The sequence below is a fragment of the Natator depressus genome, chromosome 2 (assembly GCF_965152275.1).
Source record: "Natator depressus isolate rNatDep1 chromosome 2, rNatDep2.hap1, whole genome shotgun sequence".
Lineage (NCBI taxonomy): Eukaryota > Metazoa > Chordata > Testudines > Cheloniidae > Natator > Natator depressus.
In genome coordinates this window covers 123,977,924-124,002,521 of record NC_134235.1, presented here as the reverse complement: position 1 = coordinate 124,002,521, position 24,598 = coordinate 123,977,924, and the positions used below count along the sequence as shown (strand labels likewise).

The following is a 24,598-nucleotide window of genomic DNA, read 5'->3' as shown; positions in this document are numbered from 1 at the left end:
CATGTTTTGTTTTTAAACAAGGGACACATGCAAATGTCTTGAATGTAAATGGCTGGTTAACTGAATGAAGAGAAGTGTTTTTTCTTAGCCAGGGATTCAGTATAAGTGTTGGTTGGGTTGATATTTTATTTCAGGTAAAGTGAAGCCTGATTCATCTGTTGTCATGAAAGTTGTTAAGGATAGGTCATTCATGGTTTGGGATAGTTTTGATCAACATTTTGAGTGACATTTATCCCTATGATGGAGAAGAAGAAAGGATTCTTCTTTAAAAACCTGAGTGGATTTTTATCAGACTGCCCATCTTATAATAGATTTTAGCTGGTGATTTTAATTGTACAATTTATGAGGGTTCTAATAGAAATCATCAAGACCTTCACCCATTATCTGCTCAGTAGCTGTCTTTTATTTTGCAAGCCAATGTCCTTCATCTATGGAGGTATTTTAACTCTCATGTTGAGACAATATAGCTGGTTGAGCATCGCTACAAGCTGTGTCCTTAACAAGACTGGACATGTTTTATTCCTTTGAAAAAATCACAGAAATGTATTGTTAGTGAGTTTAACAGGATGGCTTGCCCCTGGGCTGGAGAGCCTGGGGCTAACCTACTGGAGTCAGGACATTCCCTGTGAAGGGCAGCATTTGGCCGCAGTAATGGGGCAGAGAGGGGAAGGAAAGAGGAAAATGGAAATGAACATGAAAATTTAGGAAATTACAGGTAGTAAGAAAGGCTCCTGCAGGGATGACTGCAATACCAGAGGATCTAGAAGTCAGGGTCAGAAATTTGAGACTCCAGCAGGGAGTGGCCTGCCAAAACAGGAAAGGCCAGATGCAAGAAGGCCTGGAAATAGGGTGACTTGGAGACTGCTGGAAGGGAACAGTCTCCAGCAGGAAGACCTGGGTCATGGGGTTTCCCTAAAGACACCAGAGGGAGGAAAAGCCCATGAGTGTCCCGACAAGAGGGTAAAACTGATGGATTTTGATTTGAGACTTTGAATTTTATTTCGGAGCTTTACTTGTGTGAATAAACTCTGAGAAAGGGTGGTGAATGTATAAGACAAACCTGCGCTGAGTTTGTGTATGGAGCCCATTGAGGGTATGTCTACCCTGCAATTAAAACCCTGTGGCTGGCCCATGCCGGCTGACTTAGGCTAAGGGGCTTGGGCTAAGGGGCTGTTTAATTGCTGTGTAGATCTTTGGGCTCGGGCTGGAGCCTGGGCCTAGGAACCTGTGAGGTGGGAGGGTCTCAGAGCTCAAGCTGCATCCTGAGCCCAAATGTCTATGCCACAGTTAAACTGCCTCTTAGCCTGAGCCGCGGGAGCCTGAGTCAGCTGGCACAGGTCAACTGCAGCAGTCTAATGGCAGAGTGTGCCTACACTACCAAATTAGGTCAATTTTATAGAAGTCAATTTTTAGAAATTGATTTTATACAGTCGATCGTGCATGTCCCCACTAAGCGCATTAAGTTGGTGGAGTGTGTCCTCACTACTGTGGCTAGCATTGACTTACAGAGCGGTGCACTGTGGGAAGCTATCCCACAGTTCTGGCAGTCTCCGCTGCCCACTGGAACTCTGGGTTAAGCTCCCAATGCCTGATGGGGCAAAAACATTGTCGTGGGTGGTTTTGGGTACATGTGGTCAGTCGTCCCTCTCTCTGCGAAAGCAATGGCAGACAATCGTTTTGTGCCTTTCTTCCTGGGTTACCTATGCAGACGCCATAGCATGGCAAGCAGGGAGCCTGCTCAGCTCACCACTGCTGTTGCGACCATTGTAAACACCTCACACATTATACTGCAGTAGGTGCATACCTGGCTAAGAGACGGCAGCACGAGGACAATTGTGAGGAGGACATGACACAGACGTTCCTGAAAGCATGGTATGTGGCAATTGGGACATCATGGCGGCAGTGGGGCTGGTTGATACAGTGGAACGTTGATTCTGGGCCGGGCAAACAAGCACAGACTGGTGGGACTGCATAGTCTTGCAGGTATGGGATGATTCTCAGTGGCTGTGAAACTTTTGCATGCGTAAGGCCACTTTCCTGGAACTCTCTGAGTTGCTTTCCCCCACCGTGAAGCGCAGGAATACCAAGATGCGATCTGCCCTGACAGTTGAGAAGAGAGTGGTGAAAGCCCTGTGGAAGCTTGCAATGCCTGACTGCTACCAGTCAGTTGGAAATCAATTTGGAATGGGCAAACCTACTGAGGGGGCTGCTGTGATTCAAGTAGCCAAAGCAGTCACTGACATTCTGCTATCAAGGGTAGTGACTCTGGAAAATGTGCAGGTCATAGTGGATGGCTTTGCTGCCATGGGTTTCCCTAACTGTGGTGGGGCAATAAACGGAACGCATGTACCTATCTTGGCACTGGACCACCTAGTCAACCAGTACATAAACCGCAAGGGGTACTTCTCAATGGTGCTGCAAGCTCTGGTGGATCATAAGGGACGTTTCACTGACATCAACGTGGGATGGCTGGGAAAGGTGCATGATGCTCGCATCTTTAGGAACTCCGGGCTGTTTGAGTAGCTGCAAAAAGGGACTTACTTCCCAGACCACAAAATTACTGTTGGGGATGTTGAAACGCCAATAGTTATCCTTGGAGACCCAGCCTACCCCTTGCTCCCATGGCTCATGAAGACATACACAGGCAGCCTGGACAGGAGTGTTGAAAACCCCAGGGCATGGCCAATAGTTAAATCGAGGGAATGGAAGGTCATAAGGGTCGAGGAAGTCTCCCTGCTGAAGGCCTAAGAGCTTCTTGTCAACCCCCCTTAATAGAACTCAGGCCTGGCTGGTTTAAGTAAGCTCTTTTGCTCTTAAAACAATGTTGCAGTTGTAAATAATGCCTCATAGTGTAAAGTTTGCTAATGCCAAATTAAAAATAACAACAACAAAAAAAAACAGCTACAAGGCCAGACAGAATGTGCTAGTTGTTTAAGTTGCTAAAAATGCTTTTTAAAAATTGCAAAAAATAAACATTATTATAACCCATATAAAAAAGGCAAAGTATTTGTGCAAAGCTTTAATTAGCTAATATGTAACGCAGTAGCATTAAAAAATATAAAAATGTAGATAATAACCTGCTCTGGTGTGCAGGATTTACGATTTCTCTCCCTGTACCTTTTTTTAAAATTCCAAGTAAACTTTTCTGCTTCTCCACCCCGTTGTGTTTATTGGGTGACGCACACCGGGCAACAAACCCCTGCTGTTGTTTTGCCTCTGGGCACTGGGTGCCGGCAACAGGAGTAAGGAGCAGTTCAACTATAGGCTGAGCAAGTGCAGAATGGTGGTCGAATGTGCCTTTGGACGTTTAAAGCTTGCTGGCACTGTTTGCTGACTAGTTTAGACCTCAGTGCTACCAATATTCCGATTGTTATCACTGCTTGCTGTGTGCTCCATAATATGTGTGAGAGTAAGGGGGAGACGTTTATGGCGGGGTGGGAGGTTGAGGCAAATCACCTGGCTGCCAGTTTTGAACAGCCAGACACCAGGGCAATTAGAAGAGCACAGGTAGGAGCACTGGGCATCAGAGAGGCTTTGAAAACCAGTTTCATGACTGGCCAGGCTACGGTGTGACAGTTGTGTGTGTTTCTCCTGGATGCAAACCCTCCCCCTTTGTTGATTTTAGTTCCCTGTAAGCCAACCACCCTCTCCCCTTTGATCACAGCTGGCAAAGGAAATAAAGTCACTATTGTTTTGAAACCATGCATTCTTTCTTTATTAATTAAAAAAAGGGGGAGATAACTGATAAGGTAGCCTGGGTGGGGTAGGGTGGGGTGGGGGAGGAGGGAAGGACAAGGGCACATTGCTTATTGTAGCCAAACTACAAATCAAAACTGTTTGAATGACAGCCTTCTGTTGCTTGGGCCATCCTCTGGAGTGGGGTGGCTGGGTGCCTGGAGCCTCCCCCCGTGTTCCTAGGCATCTGGGTGAGGAGGATATGGAACTTGGTGAGGAGGGCAGGCAGTTGTACAATGGATGCAGCGGCGGTCTGTGCTCTTGTTGGCTTTCCTGCAGCTCCACCAGGCACCTGAGCATGTTGGTTTGCTCCCCCATTAGCCTCAATATTGCATCCTGCCTCTTCTCATCGCGCTCACTTAATGCTTTCCTGGACTCTGCCACTGAATGCCTCCATGCATTCAGCTGTGCCCTATCAGTGCGGGAGCTCGGAAAACATGTCATTGCGAGTGCGGTTTTTTTGCCTTCTAATCTGCGATAACCTCAGGGACGGAGGTGATCGGGGAGCATAGACACATTTGCATCTGCAGGGGGATAAAAAGGGAGAGTAAAATTTAAGATGATACATTTCTGAGAACAAAAGGGAGAGTCTTCCACAGTGAATCAAGCAATTCACAACAGACAGCACATGTGCTTTAGGTACAAGGTCACATTTTGCTTTTATATTGCGCACCTGCCGGTACGGTGACACATCACACACGGCTGGGTAACAGAATTCAGTTTCCAGGCAGCCATGGTAAGCCAAAGGGTACGTGGGTTTGGCTTCTAATGCCTTCATAACATGTGGGAATGTTTTCAAACTGCAGCATCCTGCTTTCCCGTAGCAAGCAATGTCAGTTGGGTTTACCATTTAAAAGGAGGGGCTGCGGTTTTTGGGTGGACGTGAAGCACACACCTGCCCCAACCCCTCCGCGTGGCTACTGGGGATGATGCCTTCACCCCTCCCCCTCCGCATTGCTATTGGATGATCCCTTTTAGCCAAGCGCAAACAGCCCAGCATGAATGGGGTCCTTTTACTGTTCCCTTACAAAAATTCCCCTATTTCAACCAGGTGACCATGAATGATATCACTCTCCTGAGGCTAACACAGAAAGATAAAGACCGAATGTTGCTTGAATGCGACCAAAACCCAGGACCATTCGCTGCCATGCTTTGTGCTGCAATGGTCCGGACTACTTGCTACTGGCTTGGCGTGGTAAAGTGTCCTTCTGTGGAGGACAAAATAAGGCAGCCCTTCCCAGAAACCTTCTGCAAAGGCTTCCAGAGTACCTCCAGGAGAGCTTCATGGAGATGTCCCTGGAGGATTCCCGCTCCATCCCCAGACACGTTAACAGACTTTTCCAGTAGCTGTACTGGCCGCGAATGCATCCCAATTCTTCAGGGCAAATCAAACATTAAACACTTTTGCTTTTAAACCATGTACTGTAGTTACAAATGTGCACTCACCAGAGGTGCCTTCTCTGCCTTCAGTGGAGGGGATCCCGCCTTGGGAGGAAATTGGCTCCAGGGTGATGAAAAGGTCCTGGCTGCCAGGGAGAACTGATTCAGTGCTTGCCTGCTGCGCATTCTCCTCCTCCTCTTCCTCATCCACAAAATCCTCCTCCTTGTGGTGTGACTCCCCCTTTGCAGGTGTCCACAGACAGGTGGTGGGGTACTCCCCCCCCAGAATACTGTGTAGCTGATCATAGAAGCAGCATGTATGGGGCTCTGACCCAGAGCAACCATTTGCCTCCTTTGTCTTTTGGTAGGCTTGCCTGAGCTCCTTAACTTTCACGTGGCACTGCTGTGTGTCCCTGTTGTAACCTCTGTCCATCATGCCCTGTGCGATTTTGGCATATATATTAGCATTTCTTCTTTTTGATTGGAGTTCTGCCTGCACAGATTCTTCTCCCCATACAGATTTAGTGTCTCCCGTTCGCTCCATGATGGAGCTCCTTTGTGATTTTGGGGGGACTGCATGGCCACCTGTGCTGCTGAGCTCGCCACGCTGACAAACAGGAAATGAAATTTAAAAGTTCCCGGGCTTTTCCTGTGTACCTGGCTAGTGCATCGGAGTTGAAAGTGCTGTCCAGAGCGGTCACATTGGAGCATTCTGGGATAGTTCCCGAAGGCCAATAACATCGATTCGCATCCTCACTACCCCAAATTCGACCCAGCAAGGTCGATTTTAGCGCTACTCCCCTTGCCGGGGAGAAGTACAGAAGTCAATTTTATTAGCCCTTTAGGTCAACGGAACGGGGTTGCTTGTGTAGATGCATTCATTATGGGGGAGGGATAGCTCAGTGTTTTGAGCATTGACCTGCTAAATCCAGGGTTGTGAGTTCAATCCTTGAGGGGGCCCGTTAGGGATCTGGGGAAAAATTGGGGATTGGTCCTGCTTTGAGCAGAAGTTTGGACAAGAGGACCCCCTGAGGTCCCTTCCAACCTTGATATTCTATGATTATAAAATCAATCTAACATGGCTAAATTCAACCTAACCCTGTAGTGTAGACCAGGGCTGAGGGAGAAGTTATTAGCAAGGCACTGCAGAATGACCTCTAGCCACAAGGATGCAGCTCAGGACGCAATTGCCTTGGCTACAGTGTGTCATAACAGACAAAACTTCGAGAACTACGAGTGGTTTTCATTGCTGGAATGTTTGGCCACCTAGAAGCTCCTTTGTTAGGGTCTTGATATTTAAGATGTTGCGTCGCCATTACTTTATGAAAATCAGGCCCATTTAAGGGGTGTGAAGTTGTCTGCCCAAAAACTGAGGAACCTGAATTCAATATTGTCTTTAGAAAATGTAGGTAATTATCACAAACGGACTATCTGATCATAGCCTGGTTTCATTTACTTTAGCTTTGCCTTTTCTGAGAGAATATAATCCTTATGGGCACTTTCTTTTTGTATTGGATGCATGCTTTGGGGTTTGTTTTAATGCTTTCTGGGGAGATTTGGCTAAATCTAGACATGTTCTTCTTCTCTTAGGCAGCAGTGGGTGGTGGGTAAAGGTCACATGAAATGCTTTTGGCAGCAGTATGTGCAGCAGGTAAATTGAACCTACCCCAGATCATGAAAGAGTCAGTGAAAGAAAGAATAGAAACCAATATCTCATTTTGTAAGCAATATGTTCTTAGGCCACGTGTGAACCTGAATTATAGAAAACTGCTCTCGATTGACCTTTTGGATAGCAGCTTCCAAGCTGCACAAGTTAGAGCTAGATTTCAGAGGCTTAATGAAGTGCCTGCACCGACTCAATATTCCTTTGGACTGGAAAAGAAAAATACTGAATAAAAAATAATTAGCCACTTTAAAATATTATTGAGGGGAGAGTTATACGATCTTGTGGAAATCCAAAGATTTTCAGTGGGGATTTACTCTCCGAAGAGGCTGAACATGGGATTGAAACAAAGCAGTTTATGAAGGAAACTGCATGGGCCTCAGGTCTTTCCCGGATCATGATGCCTCACCTCTCCTCCTGGCTATTTCACTTTCTTTATGAACAAGTTGTTCAGAATTTAATAGAGAATGAGATCCTTTCTCTAGGTCCTTTTTGTCTACCCCATGAGACTTACGTGTCATGGAATTCTATAGAATGGTTAAAAATCCACTAGGGAACAGATCTGATTCTCTATTAAATTCTATAGATTTCAGAGTAAATTCTATAGAATTCTATCAGTTTGATCCTTGCTAAATTATATAGGACTTCATAATAGTTGCAGTGCCATTTCCCTAGTCCCTGCAGAGAAGTCAGGGGTTCTGCTCTATCCCTACTCTTGCATATAGATGGTGGGATGGGGAGTGGAACTGAGTTTTTGGGATATGTGTTCCTTCACTGTAGAGGGCAAAGGAGATCTTGGGACCTGTGGACCCAATGGGTGTGATTTGTATTAAATATTTTTATTGTCCCCAGAATAACTCAAAAAAATGATTTACCCCCTCTCTTATATAGGTGTTCGTGTTAGGATTCTTACAAGGAAATCTATCCCAAGTATACACATAGCTGGGTGAACAACTCATAGTGAACAGTTCATTACTACTGTGTTTGAGAATTGTCAAATGAATTTGACAGCTTTGCTCATCATTCGCAAGTATTTGACAAATTTAAGATTGTGGATTATTCATTTTGGTATTAGATACTAGATAGTCCTTCTGGGTGACTGATCCCTTTAAGAGACATGGTAATGTTTCTATTCCCAGTTTGGATGGCCTAGCCTTTAAGTAGCTCTTTGACTCTGCATGCCTTACTTTTACCTATTTAGATTGTAAATTCTTTTGGGGAAAAGCTGTCTCTCCCTATGTGTTTGTATGCTGCCTAGTACAATGAGGCCCAGATCTCAGCAGCAGGCTCTAGGCACTACCATAATATAATTGAGATGAAGAAGAATACAGAGAAGGGCAAGGTTAGTTTAGTCTGCCTTCAATCCTTTCAAGGGCAAAAGAACGGGAAGCTCAGGAGAGAAAGTGAGAGAGTAGTGAGCCTAGAGAATTTTAGGACATTTTAAATGTTTCCTTTTTTGTATATGGACAAGTGTTATATTTGGCTGTATATGTAGATCCCAGATTGAAAAAAAATACATGGATCCCTTTCTGACCAAGTGTGTGGGAAAGGGGAGAGAGACACATCACAGATATATTGACTGTTCTGCAGATTTACATTCAATTTTCTCTTGCCAATTGTTAAAAAATAATGGCATGTGGCATATGTGTCCTACTTGTGAAAGATACACTGTGGTCTGTGTCTCCTAGCTTGTTAATTTACACAGTGCCCTGGTTTTGGCCAACTGTATTAAATATCCCATATGTGTATCCCAATCAACAATATTTCCTATATCTGCCAAGTGCATTAACTGAATTTACTGAGCTCCTTTTTCTACCACATATCACCATTCTCCACTGTTATTGACAAAAGCAATACAATAATAATTGGTAGGGCATGCGTGATCTGTTAGCGTACCATTATCTTATTTAATAGCCTCAGCACTAGGACAGGAAAATTTGGGTAACTGTTGTGTTTGTGATGCATCCTATAAACAACATTACATAGAGCAAGTATGTTGATTGAATTGACTCATAGATTTAACATAGTTATTGTTACAGACAGCTTGTAGTAATTATGTTCTTGCTTGGTTCTAAACACAAAGTGTATTGTCAGATCTCTTTAATAACTTAGGATTCTCCTGCTGTGTTAATATTAAACAGTGTCCCATTAATAACTACATTTCGTGGTTACCAGTGTACACAGTGAACAAGAGAGATTCTCATAGTTCTGAAGTAGAAAGTGGTCTGCATGAGCCAAGAATGTATGATTAAGCCCCATGCATTTTCTAGGAAGTAGACCTAAGAAGGACACCACCAACACAGATTTCCTGTGCCTGTCTGGTACTGGCAAACCAGAGTGCTGTAGAGAAATATCAGTATAATTAATACATTTTGATTGGCAAAAGCAGGATTGAGATGGGGAGATTTTGAATACAGAGGATGCAGTGAATGCTCTTGACCGGTCACAGGATGGTGGAGAGGAGGGTTCATATGTTTGTGTGATGCTTATATGAGTGACATATTGCTGCTAATGCTCCTGTTGTTTTTGGTAGAGTTCTTGTCCTGAATCCTCTCACATGATATCGCATCATATGGGATCCATCTTTCACGAACCAGAGTCAATAGCAACATTCCCATTAACTTCAGTGAGTGAAGGATTAGGCCTGATTCTTGTGTGATACGATGTGATGCCCTCTATGTAATGTGGCAATTAATAACACTGCTTCTGATTCTGTTACATAACTTGCATATATTCACTGCAGTGCCTGTTTGAAGAGATGGGTTTGACTATATTTTGCTTTAGTGTAGCAGTTGCAGCCAATGACTTTAGTTTATTGTTCATTTATTGTGTGATGTTATGATTAACTCACGTTATGTCAATGTAATCATTGTACGCTAAATTGAGTTAAGTTGTAGGATTATAGAAGTATAAGATTGATCAGTAGTTAGAAGGGATAATTGTGTAGAAAGTATCTAAGTAAGGAAGGCTGAAACGCAAGACCTGTAGGCTGAGGCCTGTAAGATTTTAGCTTAGCTATTTTCGGCCTTACAGATAAGAAATGCTGACATAAGTAAGTGACCGAAGAATAACCCGATGCCATAAAATTATGGGAAAAGATGTACCAAGGGGCAATATTGCAAAAAAAACAAAACAAAACACAGTAAGAGTAATTTTTTTCTTACAAGATACCCAGCAGTCATGTTTTTCTAACACATGCCCTAACTGCTGGGTGCAATTATGTGTAAATGATAATGAGGTATAGTCAGAACCACATTATAAAAAGAAGGTGCCCAGATTAGGAAAATTGAGTTTCCTATGGAAAATTCCAGCAGGAACCATCCCTCTACAAATGGTCACTTGGCAATGCATCCATCAGATCTTAAGAATATCCTTATGGATGTGAGTATAACTATATTTGTAACTTGTTCTTAGGGCTTTATAGGATTTTTATATGCATGAGTAATCACAACTTTAACTGTAACTTTAATAAAACTTGTAAAAACAGACTAGACCTTATACTTGTGAAATGTATGTGTGGTCACCATCCTTGGTCTTTGTGTTCCTAGAGACTCTAAATCTGAAGCAAGTATCAGATGTGACTTTCACTCTGTTGAGCTTGAAACTGTAGATGAACCCTCGGTGGTATAACACCACATTACAAAATTCACTTTACATTAAAAAAAAAGGCTACACAATGTACAATGCACATGGGTGCATATGCACATATACACATACACACACACACACACACACTGAAGATAGAGCCTGGGAAGTACTGCTACCCTGTGAATGCTGCAGCTGCTGCTGGGGATAGGGAATGATAAGGATGGTTGCTTATTCCTCCCTCCCCCACAATTACCACCAACTCTTCCACCTTCTCATGGATACTGTTGATTTTATTTTATTGTTCTTCCTGCTTCTCTCCCTCCTTCCTTTTCCAACTCCTAAGCCACAGATAGCTTTTAGGAGATGGCTGTGGAAGCATGTCTGATGTGACTCCTTATGCAAACAGAGCTTCACACCAGTACTTATGGCACATTTTCTCTTTGGAAGCCTTCTTGCGAACAAACACTATCTCATCACTTTTAAAGAAGTGCCACGAGAATCCGGGCCTGACCCATGTGTTCCAGAGGAATCCCAGTAATTGAGACTCCATGAAACACTTGAAAGTTACTGTGGAATACGGTACAAGTGTGTTCAGAAGTAATGACACAAAATCGATGTTAGTTGGTGCTGCACTTAAAGTAAATGGGGATCCACAGGTATAAGTCAGGTCAAAATTTTAAGTGACATAAAAGCATAATGCTCACCTATATGAGATTTCTATAAATATAATGTTTAATATATCTTTCATATGCAAGCAGATAGCACAGCCAAGTAATCCAGTCCCAGCCAATTCCTAATAACACATTGTTATGTCATAGGCAAAATACACTAATGTAGTTCTACATTATTCAGTGGGACTGATCAGAAATTGAATCCACTATAGAGAAAAATAAATATTAATTTTTGTCAACTATCTGATCCTCTAACAAGTGTGCTTACAATGAGAGTTTCTGAATTCATTTCATTCTCTTTCTAGTACAACATTATTATATTACTCTAAGAGTCCTTCAGTCTGTGTCTCTCCATATTAAAGAAGGGCTGGCTAGGAATTCTTGCTACCGACTCGTCCCCATGAGTCTGAATAAAACTGTTCTCTCCTCACATGTAACACAATTTGCTAATTGCCATCAGATTCAGAGACAGAATACTAAACTGAGACTTAGGCTTTTCTCAGAACAGATATTGCTCTAAGAGTTGTTTTAAAAAACAAAACAAAACCCTTAGCTGACTTTCCTGTTTGTCACACTTTGGGCCTGCTACATCTCTCACACCATTTTTATGATAACATAACTGGCTGAAATGGAATTATTCCTGTTTTACACTGAGAGCAGAATCATGGCCATTATGTACATTGTCAGATCATGAAATGATCTCAGGTCTTAAGGCTAACGCATAGTATGGGGTGTGTCTTTATTGGTCCAGTAGTGCATTCCTGAAAGTCAGTGGGAATTTTGGGCATTGAAGGAATGCACGACTGGGTGAGGTGGGCGTACCATCTGCTGTAAATTCAACAGAGTTGTCCCTTCCTTCATAGATACATTTTCTTTTTTAAAGAGAGAGAGAGAAAGAGAGAGAGATTCAGACTCTGATCTCAGTTATTCCAGATTTATACTGGCATAAATCTATTGAAGTCAATCAAATTACTTTGGATCCACACCTGTGTGACTGAGGTCCGAATTTGCTGCAGTTTCCTATTTCTTGGGTTTTTTTAATGATTTTCCAAGACATAGATTTCTGTTTTTGTGAAGGCCTAGCCAGAAAACAGGGAATGTCAGGGCAAATGGTGAGGCACAGCAAAGGCTGCAAATCTGAAACTCCTTGATGTAAGTATCACCAGGAAAGGCAAGAGGTCAACTTGGAGTCACAAAGATTCAGTTAGAATTCAGGGATGCTGTTGGAGCTAACAGCTGGATGAGGACTCACTTTTTTTCAAGTAATCTAAGTAAAGATTAGAGTTTGTTTGCTGGAAAAAAGGCTGAAGATCTTTTCTTTTCTCAACCACCATTCTTAATAACATAATGTCTCCACTGTACATGGATAACATTTTCATTATTAACAAATGGAATTTTGTGGGCATCTAATGAAGACTATATCTCTGCATAATTGCAAATATCACAAAAGATTGGGTGTCATTGAGGGAACCTATCTTTTAGCTCTCCCTTGTAATATTTATCTTTGACAACTGAACACGGACTTGAAATGATACAGTGATTGAAACACCCCCACAAATGTGTGTTTGTCTAACCAGGAATTAGTAATGTTTAGGCTGAACTGTTCCCGTTTCATCACGACATCCCGCCTCCCAGTTCCTAACCCTTCTCCCTCAAACTATAATACATTATGTCTGCTTTGCTTTAGCGCTGATGAGAAAATAAGACCACCTGTTTTATATAAGAAATCAAGTAAGAAGAACTGTGCAAAGCACCACTTGTCTGATTTGTCAGTCCTATGTGGTCTTTCAAATGCAAAGCTTACCTTGCCCACATACTGAGTATCTGGACCTGTGTACTCCTCCAGCAAGAAAAACTGATTCCACATCCAGCCACGTTTGCTGCGGTGCAGGGTTTTCCCATCATCCTGTGAAAACCCCAGTATCCTTCCATTTTGTGAATACTTGGTAGTCTTTTTGGGGGATGGTGTCATGTGAACCACATGAAGCATACAGGTCCAGAACAGAAATGACAAGCAGTAGCAAGTCCTCATTGTTTGCAGCTTTAGCAAGGACGCTGCTGGGGTCGACGTCTCTCCTGTTTCACCAGAACAAAACTCTTGAAAGGTTGTATTCCACTTTTAAAGGACCTGTGAAATGGACAAAAGTTTCTGGGTGAATTGTAATCGTCTCTAGGTCAATATACTCTGTTAGAGTATATCTGCAGCCTGGTTGTTAAAACTGCATTCCTAACTTGCACATGCGGTTGGTTGCCACAGCTGCGCTTGTAAATCAGAAAACTGCACACACAATAGGCCAGCACAGGAAATGGGTCAATCATTTGTACAACCACTGTATTTTAGTTTGTTACTAAAATTAGATTAATTTGTATGTATCAGGCTCTTGAAGTCTTCTCTGTCCTCCTTTCTCTCCCTCTTTTTCCCAGGTATATGATTTCATGCACAAATAATTGTTGAATCAGGTAATATGTTTCTTGATCTTAAAAATTAATCAGGCTCCCGTTATTTAGGTACAATGTTTAGCTGGGTTCTAAATCACAGAGCCAGTTCCTAGCTGCTACTATGATGCTAATGGAGAATCCACACAGAAACAAAGATTTCAATTTACTCAGTCACATGGCTCACCTTGGCTTTGCCCCTGCCTGCTACTATCCCACCTTCCCTCTCTGCACAGTAGTTCCAGAGAAGCTAAGATTTGCAGAGAGACACACACCTCCTGTGTACCCACCGCCTAAATCCTGCCTTTGCTTATACAGTGGATCTGCATCAGTTCCTCTGCCAAGGGACTTACTGTGCTATAGATGCAGGATTTGTTCAGAAGAGCGTAAATGAAGAAAAGGGCCTCCTGTAGGTCCCCTGAACTGGGATTAATTATATTTATTAGATGAATTCTGTAAGATATCTATGCCCGAAAATTCCACTGGAGTCATTTTGCATTTGGAGTAAAGCTGATCTGAAAATGTCTCTCCCAACACCTCCCCACCCCTCAACCCCCCATAGAGAAACACAATCAAAAAAGAGAAAAAAGTCATTTTTGTTTAATTTTTCCACAGCAAATTTCAACTTTTCAATGAAAAATAAAAACCCTAAAAATCTAACCAAAAGTTAAAAATTTTCATTTGAAAACCAAAATGTTTGATTTGCAAATGCCACTGAGGTGCCTCATGGGAGTTCTCCTTCAGATGACCCACGGCGTCGTTCTCTTCCATGGGCTGGGCTCCCTGGCTGGACTACAACTCCCATGCAGCTACATGGTTTTTATTTTTTTCTTAACAGCTGCACTCCATTATGAGAGTTCCATGGCAAAGATGCATCACGGGAGATGTGGTCTGGCTGGGGACCCTGCCCCAAAGAGAAGAATGAGGCACCTGAACTGCCATGAGGCACTGTGGCAACAATTCTGAATCAAAGTTGTGGTTTTCAGCCATAATTTTGTTTGTTTGTTTTGTTTTTCAGGTGTCTGTATTTTTAAGAAGTTAAAATGTTCTGCAGAAAGTAGACACTTTTCACAAAACAGTGAATTTAGCTGAAAACAAACTTTCTGTCAACAAACAGTTTCAGTGGAAAAGTTGATGAGCTTAATGATTATAAAGTTAGACTTGATTCTTCACCATGCCTGGCTAGTACAGATCCTTGCATCTGTGGGGAATCCAGTTTGTCAGTGAGCCTCTGCATGGGCACAGGGATTCTGAAGCAGGATCAAAGCCTTGGTGTATTTTAGTTACTTCAATCAGAGATTTATCTGAGAAAGAAGTGAAGGCTTGAAATATTTATCACTCTCTAGCATCATGTTTTAAAAACAAAAAGAAAACATTTTAATAGGTGTCTAATTTATGCAGAAAAATATAGTTATAATGCAGGAAAATTCTAATTTTCTTCATTTCTTTTTTTTAATTGAAGAATCAAAGCACACAGTGAATGAACTCTGATTTGCATAAAATCGTGCATGTACATAGATCTTGGCATAAATTAGAGAACATGTTTTGTTTGAATTCTGTAGGTATATTCAATATCTCATTTTGTCTCCTGTTATTCTCAGTATGTTCCTGTTGAGTTCAGAGAACCATGGAAGAGCTCTCCTGTGGCTAATTTAACACCTGTAAATTCCCAACTTGTTAAGTGAAGAATGTGTCCCGTAATAGATAGTGTGTTACTATAAAACTCAGACTCACCTGACTCAAATCTAATGGAGTTTATTTTTTTTAAATCATTTATTTTGTTTTAAGTGACAAACTCATCTAAGTTTCGTTTTAATTATCAGCAACTAGAACTGGTTTGAAATTTTTTAATGAAACAGTTTCTCATCAGAAAATCCCAATTTGTTGAAACCACATAACTTTGCAAGAAATGTTTCATTTTGTTGAAATTTTAATTGGGAGGGTTTCTCAGGTCCAGGATGCATTTTTGGAGGGTATCAAAACAACAGAGAGTGAGCCCAGATTAGCCAATAGGCCAGTGCATAGGGCACTCATCTGGGAAGCAGGTGATCTGTATTCATCTATCTGTTTTGAAGCAGGGACTTAAGCCTGAGTCTCTGACATCACAGCTGATTCCCCTAATCACTGGGCTATTTGCTAGTCTGGAGTGGGTCTCTCTTGTTTTTCACTTTTTTTTTTTTTTTTTTAAGTTCTCAGTTTCATCCTGATGTGGAGCAGGACATTTATTGAAATCTCAAAAATGTTTTCAGGAAGGGCAAATTGTTTCCTGCCTAACTCCATGAGCAACTCCAAATACTCTGCAGTGAAAATATATATTTAAATGTATATTCATTAAGCAACAAGAGCAATATACAACATTAAATTAGTTTCTGATCAACTTTTGGACAAAAGTGTTCTTGACAAAATCTAGGGAGTACATTTTACCTTCTGCTATTTTGTACTTACAATGCTTAATTATTTTTTTCATTTGTTTGCAGTGTTTTTGTAGCAGTGTTGTTCCCAGAATATTAGGGAGACAAGATGGGTGAGGAAATATCTTTTACTGGAAAATATTAGTGAAAGAGGCAAGCTTTTGAGCTTACACAGAGCTCTTCTTCAGCTCCCCGCCTCCCCCCCCCCCCCCGGCCGAACCGAGGAAAGCTCTGTTTAGCTTGAAAGCTGGCCCAGAAGTTGATCCAATAAAATATATTTCTTCATCCACTTTATCTCTTTATTTTTTCATGTCTTTCTCAATATACTTTATTACATTCATGGAATATATGGGCTTTTTCCTGTTGTTTATTGAACCCCCATACATCCACATGTCTCACAACAGAATCTGCCTTCTGTTTAAGGCTTCTAGGATTACATAATTATTCCTCCCAAATCCACCTACTCAAGAAAACACTAGAAACTCAACATCGGCCAATACACTCCATTTCCAAGGCAGAACCATGGACCAATGGACATGTCTAACCCACTCAGCTAGGTAGTGTGTAGGTTGAAGTCAACAGCAAGCTCTACCCATGAGCGAGATTAAAGGCAGCGGCTCTAGGAATTTCTGCAATGAGAAATTCTGCCCTGCTAAGCAGTAATTCTTTAATAGAGGATATACTGGAAAGACTGTCTGCTTCTACGTTGTATTCCAGTCAGGGCAGGAGTTAAATACTATAGTGAACTGGCTTTCTGCATGGTGCTACCCTCTAGCGAATGGTTCACTGGGCTTGCTTACTGGGCAATAGGTCTTGTACTGTCAGCCAAACTCTTTCATCTCAATTGGTAGAGGCCTGTGTTTTGGGAGCTAATGAACCATGGATCTAACTTTTGCCATTGTGTGTGATAATATTGTAGATGTATGCATTCTCTGTAGAGTTAAATGTGTTATAATGGTGGGATGTTATAATGTCCCCACTGAAACCAATAGCAAAACTCTCTCTGATTTTCAATAGGAGCAGCGTGGCATGGAAGTCTGAGACTGGAAGGAAAGGTTTTGTTTGTTTTCTTTCTAACTTGTGAAATGTACTGTGTCAGATACTATATTACAGCATCTATCCAGCATCTGTTGCTTGAGCCTTCCCCACCATCTAGTCAATCGATCTGTCCTTCGTTTTACACAATGGAAAACACTTTATTTCCTTAGTTACATATGAGTTAAAGACATTATTTATGACACGCTATTCATATAGACACTTGAATGCACATATTGTGTCCTGCATCCTTTCTTCAGGTTGCAAACCAGTTACATCTGATGCTCTTGAATGGTAGAAAATGAATGCTTTTTGCTGTCTGTGGAAGTAACCTGAAATCATTAAAATCTTCCAATGCAGTGAGTGAGTTTGATATCAAAGTCCTTAGGGAGTTCCAGGTAAATGAATTACCGTCATATGAAAGACATAATTCTCCTTAATACATTAGCAATTGAAGAAAAAATATTTCTTAAAGTCTTTTGAATGTAAAACATTCTATTTAGATTCTTGATGTGTACTGTGAAATAAGGCCTGCTGGGATCAATAGCAGGGATTTGTTAGCAATGATGCCAATTTAAATGTTACTATAGCAATCACCATGGTAATGTATTTAATTAGTGCTGCACAGTCACTCACAAGCATGATATGCGTCTATTCTAACCTTCGGCAACTTTACAATAGAGCATGCAGAATAGTTTGTTTCATTTGTTGACACTGAAATAAAGTTCCGTTCCAAATGAAAAAATAAAAATAATGGAATATAGATGCATAAGCGTGGTCCATCATATCTCAACTGACTAAAGTGCATGTTTATCTGCAGTAGAAGCACTAGATATGTCTCTCCTAAGTCTTTACATAAAAATGATGCACTTCTTGTTCTTAAAGGTCCAATGAACCTACAAAGCTGGGACACATATTTTATACAGGATACGCAGCAGTGTGGCCCTAATTTTGTAGTCTTTTCTCATGTGAATAGTCCCTGGCTCTGACTTCTGTGAAACTACTAACATGAGTAAAGGCTATAGAATTAGGTGTGAGATCAGTATGACTTTTAAAGAGCAAGATATTTGTAGATTTCATGTGGAGTGCGTGTCCTTTTTTCCCCCTCCAAAATATAAAAGATGGGGAAAATACTAAAAAGAACAAAAAGGTGAAAAAATTATCAATTAAAGTGTGTGCACTAAGAAGCCTAGCGGACGTGAGCCAAATCTAATGTCATTAGCAGAATACTTTGGGGGGTTTAGGGAGACACAAAAGTAGAATTTAAATAGATTTAATGGTGGTTATCACAGACTGTGAGTATTAAGGATCTAATGTTATACCCAGTGGGGTTAGTGGAAATATTGCCATTTACTTCAGGAGGAACAGGATTAATGAACAAATGATTCCAAATAATTAAGAACCAGATTTTCAAGTGCTCAGCACCTACAATTGAGGCCAGATTTTCAGAAGAACTCTGATCTGTTTAGGTACCTCAACAAGAGCCAGATGTTTAAGAACAATCAGCATCAACAGCGCCCTTTGTGACAAGAGCTGGTCAGTAATTTTCTGACAAAACAGTTTGTCTTCAGAAAATGCTAAATCATGAAAAACAAAAATGTTTTAGGAGTGCGAGACCTACCCTGATATCTAAGTACTTCCTTGGGAGATGCAGGGACTTGAACTATAGAGTCAATCCCTCTCTCTGGCCAAGGGCTATTTAATTAGCTATACAAAGTGGAAGAGCTTCAACAGGCAAGACTGAGAGTCCTGCCCCTGAATACCTGATAGCTGGTTAGGACACTCAGCTGGGATATGGGAGACCCTTGTTTAAGCTCCTGCCCCAAATCAGGAAGAGCAGGATGTAGGTCTTACACATCCCATGTTGTTCTGAGGTGAGAGGAATATCTCACTCTTTAATTGAGACACTATGGGCCAGGTTTTCAAAGAAGTTCAGCACTCAATGTGCTGCTGAACTGTTTTAAATAGATGTCCCCTTACTTTGGTACTTAAATGGAAGATGAACTCTTTTTTGAAAAATCTGCCCTGTATTGTGAATGCTGCACTGTGTTGAAATATTAGAAAGTCTATTGAATTCATGTCTATATCCACATCTATCGGCAAATAAATCTATGATGAATGGGGTTATTAAAATAAATATTTATCTTATTATTGAAATTAGAGTTAGCATTATATTTAAAAATACCGCAAGTCCTAGAGACATTTTAGGTGGAGATACTGGGCTAGGTTCAGCCATAAAATAGACTCTTTTTGCTTATCCAAGGTTTCAGACCCTTGGTGCTTGAAATTCTTAGAGCTTGAAATTCCCCTGGAGGGAACTTGCAGCAGTTCAATCCCTGCTTCACTGAGCCACTACAGTTCCATATGTGAGTGAAGATGGCAGGAGGATATGTTGGTTCATATCTGAATAGTTCCTATGGGTAAGGGCTTGCTGTCCACTGGCATATCCCTAGAAGAGTGTGGCGGTGAAAACACCATCTTCCCTCCCAACAGTGAATCTCTTTTGAGGAGTGGGAGAGTACAGTTTTACCCCACTCTGAGCCCTGGTCTACACTGCGAGTTTAGATCGAATTTAGTAGTGTTAGATCGATTTAACCCTGCACCTGTCCACACAACGAAGCCATTTTTGTCGACTTAATGGGCTCTTAAAATTGATTTCTGTACTCCTCCTCAATGAGGGGATTAGTGCTTAAATCAAAATCACTGGGATGAATTTGGGGTAGTGTGGATGCAATTCAACAGTATTGGCCTCTGGGAGCTATCCCAGAGTGCTCCATTGTGACTGCTCTGGACAGGATGCACTGGCCAGGTAGACAGGAAAAGCCCCACAAACTTTTGAATTTCATTTCCTGTTTGGCCACTGTGGCAAGCTGAGCAGCACAGGTGATCTTGGAGTCCCAGAATTGCAAAAGAGCTCCAGCATGGACCGAACGGGAGGTACTGGATCTGATCGCTGTATGGGGGAGACAAATCCATGCTATCAGAACTCTGTTCCAAAAGACGAAATGCCAAAATATTTGAAAAAAATTTCCAAGGGCATGATGGACAGAGGCTATAACAGGACCCACAGCAGTGCCGCGTGAAACTTAAGATGCTCGGGCAAGCCTACCAAAGAGGCAAATGGCCGCTCCGGGTCAGAGCTACAGAGCACTATTTTCCAGGTCTGTCTGTCTAAGTCATCCTGTGTGCAAGAAGCAATAAGAGGCTATGGAAACGTACTTTAGAAGCTCAAGTGGTGTTAAAATGTTACTACATTTCTTTTTTCTCTCTCTCTCTCTCTCTCTCTCTCTGTTGTTTGAATAGATAGTGGTCCCGATCTTGACACCCGTTCTTCTCCACCTTAGTCTAGTCCCTTTTCACCACCCTGGTGATACAAATGTGCAGGAAAGCAGCCCTACCAGGGCAGCTTCCGATTTCCCCTATCTCCTGCCTTCCAGTCTGGGATATAGATTTGGTGAAGCTGGCTCTGTGCAATCCTCTCCTCTGGCATATAATGTGACCAGAGAATGCTGGGTAATTATAGGCTGTCAGCCTGCCATTGATCCCAAGCAAAATAATGGAACAGCTGGTAAAGGACTCAATCAATAAAGAATTAAAGGAGGGTAATAAAATTAATGCCAATCAGCATGGGTTTGGGGAAAATAGATCTTGTCAAACTCACTTCATATCTTTTTTGGTTGAGATTACATGTTTAGTTGATTATAGTGCTGATGTAACATACTTACACTTCTTTAAGGCATTTGGACTTGTGACCACATAACATTTTGATTGAGAAACCCGATCAATACAAAATCAACATGGTACACATTACATGGATTAAAAGCTGACTAAATGACAGGTCTCAATTTTTTTTTCATGAACGGGGAATCATTGAGTAGGTGTCTTCTTTGTGGGATGGGATGGGTTCCTGGTGCTATGCTATTTAACATTTTTGTCAATGACTTGGAAAAAAATAAATCTTTACTGATAAATTTTGCAGATGACACAAATATTGGGGCAGTGGTAAATAATGAGGCGGACAGGGCATTGATATAGAGTGAGAAATCTGGGTTGCTTGGTAAACTGGGCCCAAGCAAGCAATGCGTTTTTCAGTATGACCAAATGTAAAGTCATATACATAGGAACAAAGAACTGTATCCTGGGGAGAAGAAACTGAAAAAGACCCAGGGATCAATGTTGGATGATCAGCTGAACATGAGCTCCTGATACAACATTATGGTCAAAAGGGCTAATGTGATTATTGGACGTATAAACAGGGTAATCTTGAGCAGGAATAAGGAGGTTATATTACCTCTGTATTTCACACTGTTGTCACCATTACTGAAATTGTGTGTCTAGTTCTGGTGTCCGCAATTCAAGAATATTTTTAATAAACTAGGGAAGATTCAGATAAGAGCCCTGAGAATGACAAGGATGGAAATCTTGCCTTATCCTGAAAGACGAAAGGAGCTCAATATATTTAGCTTAACAAAGAGAAGTTAAAGACGTGACTTGTTCATAGTCCATACATTCCTACATGAGGCTGCTCTAAGCTGTGTCTGGATCTGACTTGGCTTCGGGCAGTCCCACATGTTTAAAGCTACCTTTGTCCCCTGTTGCCTCATGTATTCTAATAGACATCTGGCACAGCGGAATATTTGGCCCTATAGTTCCAAGAACCCAATACACTTATTGAAACTTACAGTAATAGTGCAGGGAATGTCAATATAAATATGAGGTTGAGATTTTGTGTCTGTCCTTATGTCTGTCCGGAAAGAATCTTTATCATAACTCCCTTCCATATTCAAATGTGAATTAAATCATCTTCATAATAATTGTTCTGATGACTTGTGCATTTTCTTTGCTTTGTTAAAAGTGAGTTACAAAGAGGAAAACTTGTTATAGCCTACAACTATCACCGACAGTAGTTCATAAAAGAAAATTACAGTACCTCAGCAAATCCTTATCACAGACAGTGTTAATAACAGTACTGCTTGTACCCCTGTGGTACAGGTTGTTTCAGATTTCTCACACTGCCTGCTGCCAGCTTTTATAATTCAACTGTACAAGCTCAGATGTTTGTTTAAACTAGTTCCCACTAAAAGTGCCAAATTGGTAACTCTGAACAATGAAGGTCTCTATTTAGCCACAGGAATAGCACTGGTCCCACTAGTGCAAGCTTCTATACTACCCCATCAATTCCTCATATGCCACAGTGATGGATGACCTTATAAAAGCCGGTGTAGAGAGTTAGGCTCTAACTCTGGCCAGGTGGGTTTAATTCTAGGGGTGAGGCAGTATATCAGTCTTCTTATCCATTTAATCCTTGGCCTCTCTACTGAGACTGCATTTAATTGTACTGATACCTTTTTATGATTTGGACACTTGTTCACTAGCAGTGGGACTGAGACCACTACCTCTTTCATCTAGACCACCCAATAGGCTTTATGTGACACTGAAAACAAATTTTGGCCATTGCCATCCTGGGCCACATTTGAACTGGTGACTTAGAGGAGGAAGGTTTTGAACTTCAGTCTGAACTCCCAGCTCAGGTTCTGATCTGCATTACACTATTATAGAAGTTCTGATCTGTTTTACCAGTATGAATCCAGAGTACCTTCATTAATGTAGTGGTGTCACTCAAGATTTATCTAGCTCCCTGTCTCTCACTGCCCTTCAGAGTCAAATACAATAAAAAACAAAGGAAATGATTGCATTAAACCCTGTTTGGTTTCTCTGACACACTTTGGAAAACAGAGGGCCACATTCCCCAATGCAGTGCAGCTGCTTTGCTTCATCTCACCAGCATGATTGAGCCCCCAAACCATCTTAATTCACCCAGAGAGGATCAAAGTCAGGGTGATCTACCAGTGATGAAGAGCATTTACACAAGGCTACATGCATAGCAGGTTAAAGGCATCATGTCTGAATCCTGCTCCATCACACTAATCCTCAGCTGTGGTTTTTGCCCCTTGACTACTCTCAGGGCATGTCTACACTATAGCCGCCACAGTGGCATAGCTATGATGCTGCCACTGCACCACAGTGTAGACTCTTCCTACATCATGAAGGGTTTTTCCACCAATGTAGTTAAGCCACCTCTCCGAGATGTGATAGCTTGGTAGGCCAAGGGTTAGGTCGACCTCAGTGTGAAATTTTTCCCATCCCTGACCAATGTGTCTAGGTTGACAGAGTTTTTAAGTGTAGACCAGACCTAAAATATAATAGAGGAATTAGCCCTATACGAAGAAATAGCAGTATCAGGGGAATGCATAGGTAAGTACTACAGACAATTATGTTAAGTCAGATTTTCTCTTTCCCTGCTTTCCGTGGGAATGGATATTTTTAGGTGCAGTACCTGGGTGATGTCCCCATCCTCTGTAACATCCTAACCATTTCTACAGCATCAAATTGTAGAAATGGTGTCACTATAGAATATTATGATGTCAGGCAGAGGTTAAGCAGTAGAATCTATTGAAATGCTTTTACTGCAGCTGTCCCAAAAGAACGGTAAATTGTTCCTAAATAGGGGTCTCCAAGATGAGGGCTAAAGGACTTGGGTGAACAAGCAGCTGTTCATGGCAGCGAAAATACCTTAAACTGCTTGATAGTGAATGATATGACATTTTATAATAAATATTACTATTAGATATTAGTAATAAATAATAAAGTATATTGAGATGTTATTTCCCTGCTGGCTAACGTGTTATGAATTATTAATAACAGAGTGAAGGTAATGATATAGTGACATAATCATAATGATGCAATGTTGTAAAAGTAAAAGATATAAATCTATAACATTCTTTAATAATATGATCTTTAAATGTTCAGTGGAGCAGTTGTGTGATCTGCTGTCTGGATAATAAAGGGTGCTAAACAAACCTTTTAACATGTTGTAGAGAAAGTGTGTCTTTTTATGTGCATGCACACATTTTCTATAAGAATAATCTGAAAGCAGAAGTGGAAAAGTTCAAAGAGAATGTTTTAGCTGACACTCAAGCTGGTTGAAACTTTGATGAGAAACGGTCAAATTTTTCATATAATTTTTGCCAAAAAAATTCACATTCCTAGTTGACCAACAGCAATAGAAAGTAGGAAATTAAGAAAATTGAATGTAGTGAACTATCTTAAATGTGTAATTGTATCTCTATATTTATTGCAGGAGTCTGGTGGTGTGCTGCAAAGCCTAGGAACCCAAAATGCAAGTTAAGGATCAAATATAGGCCCTTTTATTTCTATGCTTTGGTAGTTCATGTCACAATATTAGGGTGAAGATTTGAAGTAAATGAGAGCTTGGATTCTTATTTCACTGAGACCAGAAATTGGCCCTTAGTTTAAATGATTAAGTTCTAACTTCATTTTGACTTTTTTTCTCTCTAAATGGCCGTTTATTTTACAATAATACATATTTGTGCTAAGTCGCAAGCAGTCTTTTAATGTTATTCTTCAGGGGACTAATTCAAAACTCTTTGAAGCTTTCAAGGGGCCTTTGGATCTGGCCACATTTTATCAAACCTGGATTAGCCCCCTTCCCCTCACCCCCCAAAAATCTACAGTTGATTTATGTTTTAGTGATGTAGCTGAAGACAAAATATTAAGAGAGGGAGACAATTTGCCTTTTTTAATAGATTTATATATATTGGTCTGAAAGGTAAGTCAGTTAAAAATGTTTCTCCATATACACTCCCTTGATACTCTTA

General features: G+C 41.2%; 1 protein-coding gene across 3 annotated transcripts in view; it reads right to left on the bottom strand.

Moving 5' to 3' along the window:
• Nucleotides 1–24,598, bottom strand: part of LOC141982693 (cadherin-9) — a 128,195-nt gene that overhangs the window by 79,111 nt on the left and 24,486 nt on the right. For all 3 annotated transcript variants that reach the window (XM_074944989.1, XM_074944988.1, XM_074944987.1), the window contains one exon: nucleotides 12,842–13,165. In XM_074944989.1, the coding sequence (XP_074801090.1) occupies nucleotides 12,842–13,069 (228 nt within the window). In that variant the 5' untranslated portion in view covers nucleotides 13,070–13,165. The remainder of the gene's footprint in view (nucleotides 1–12,841; nucleotides 13,166–24,598) is intronic.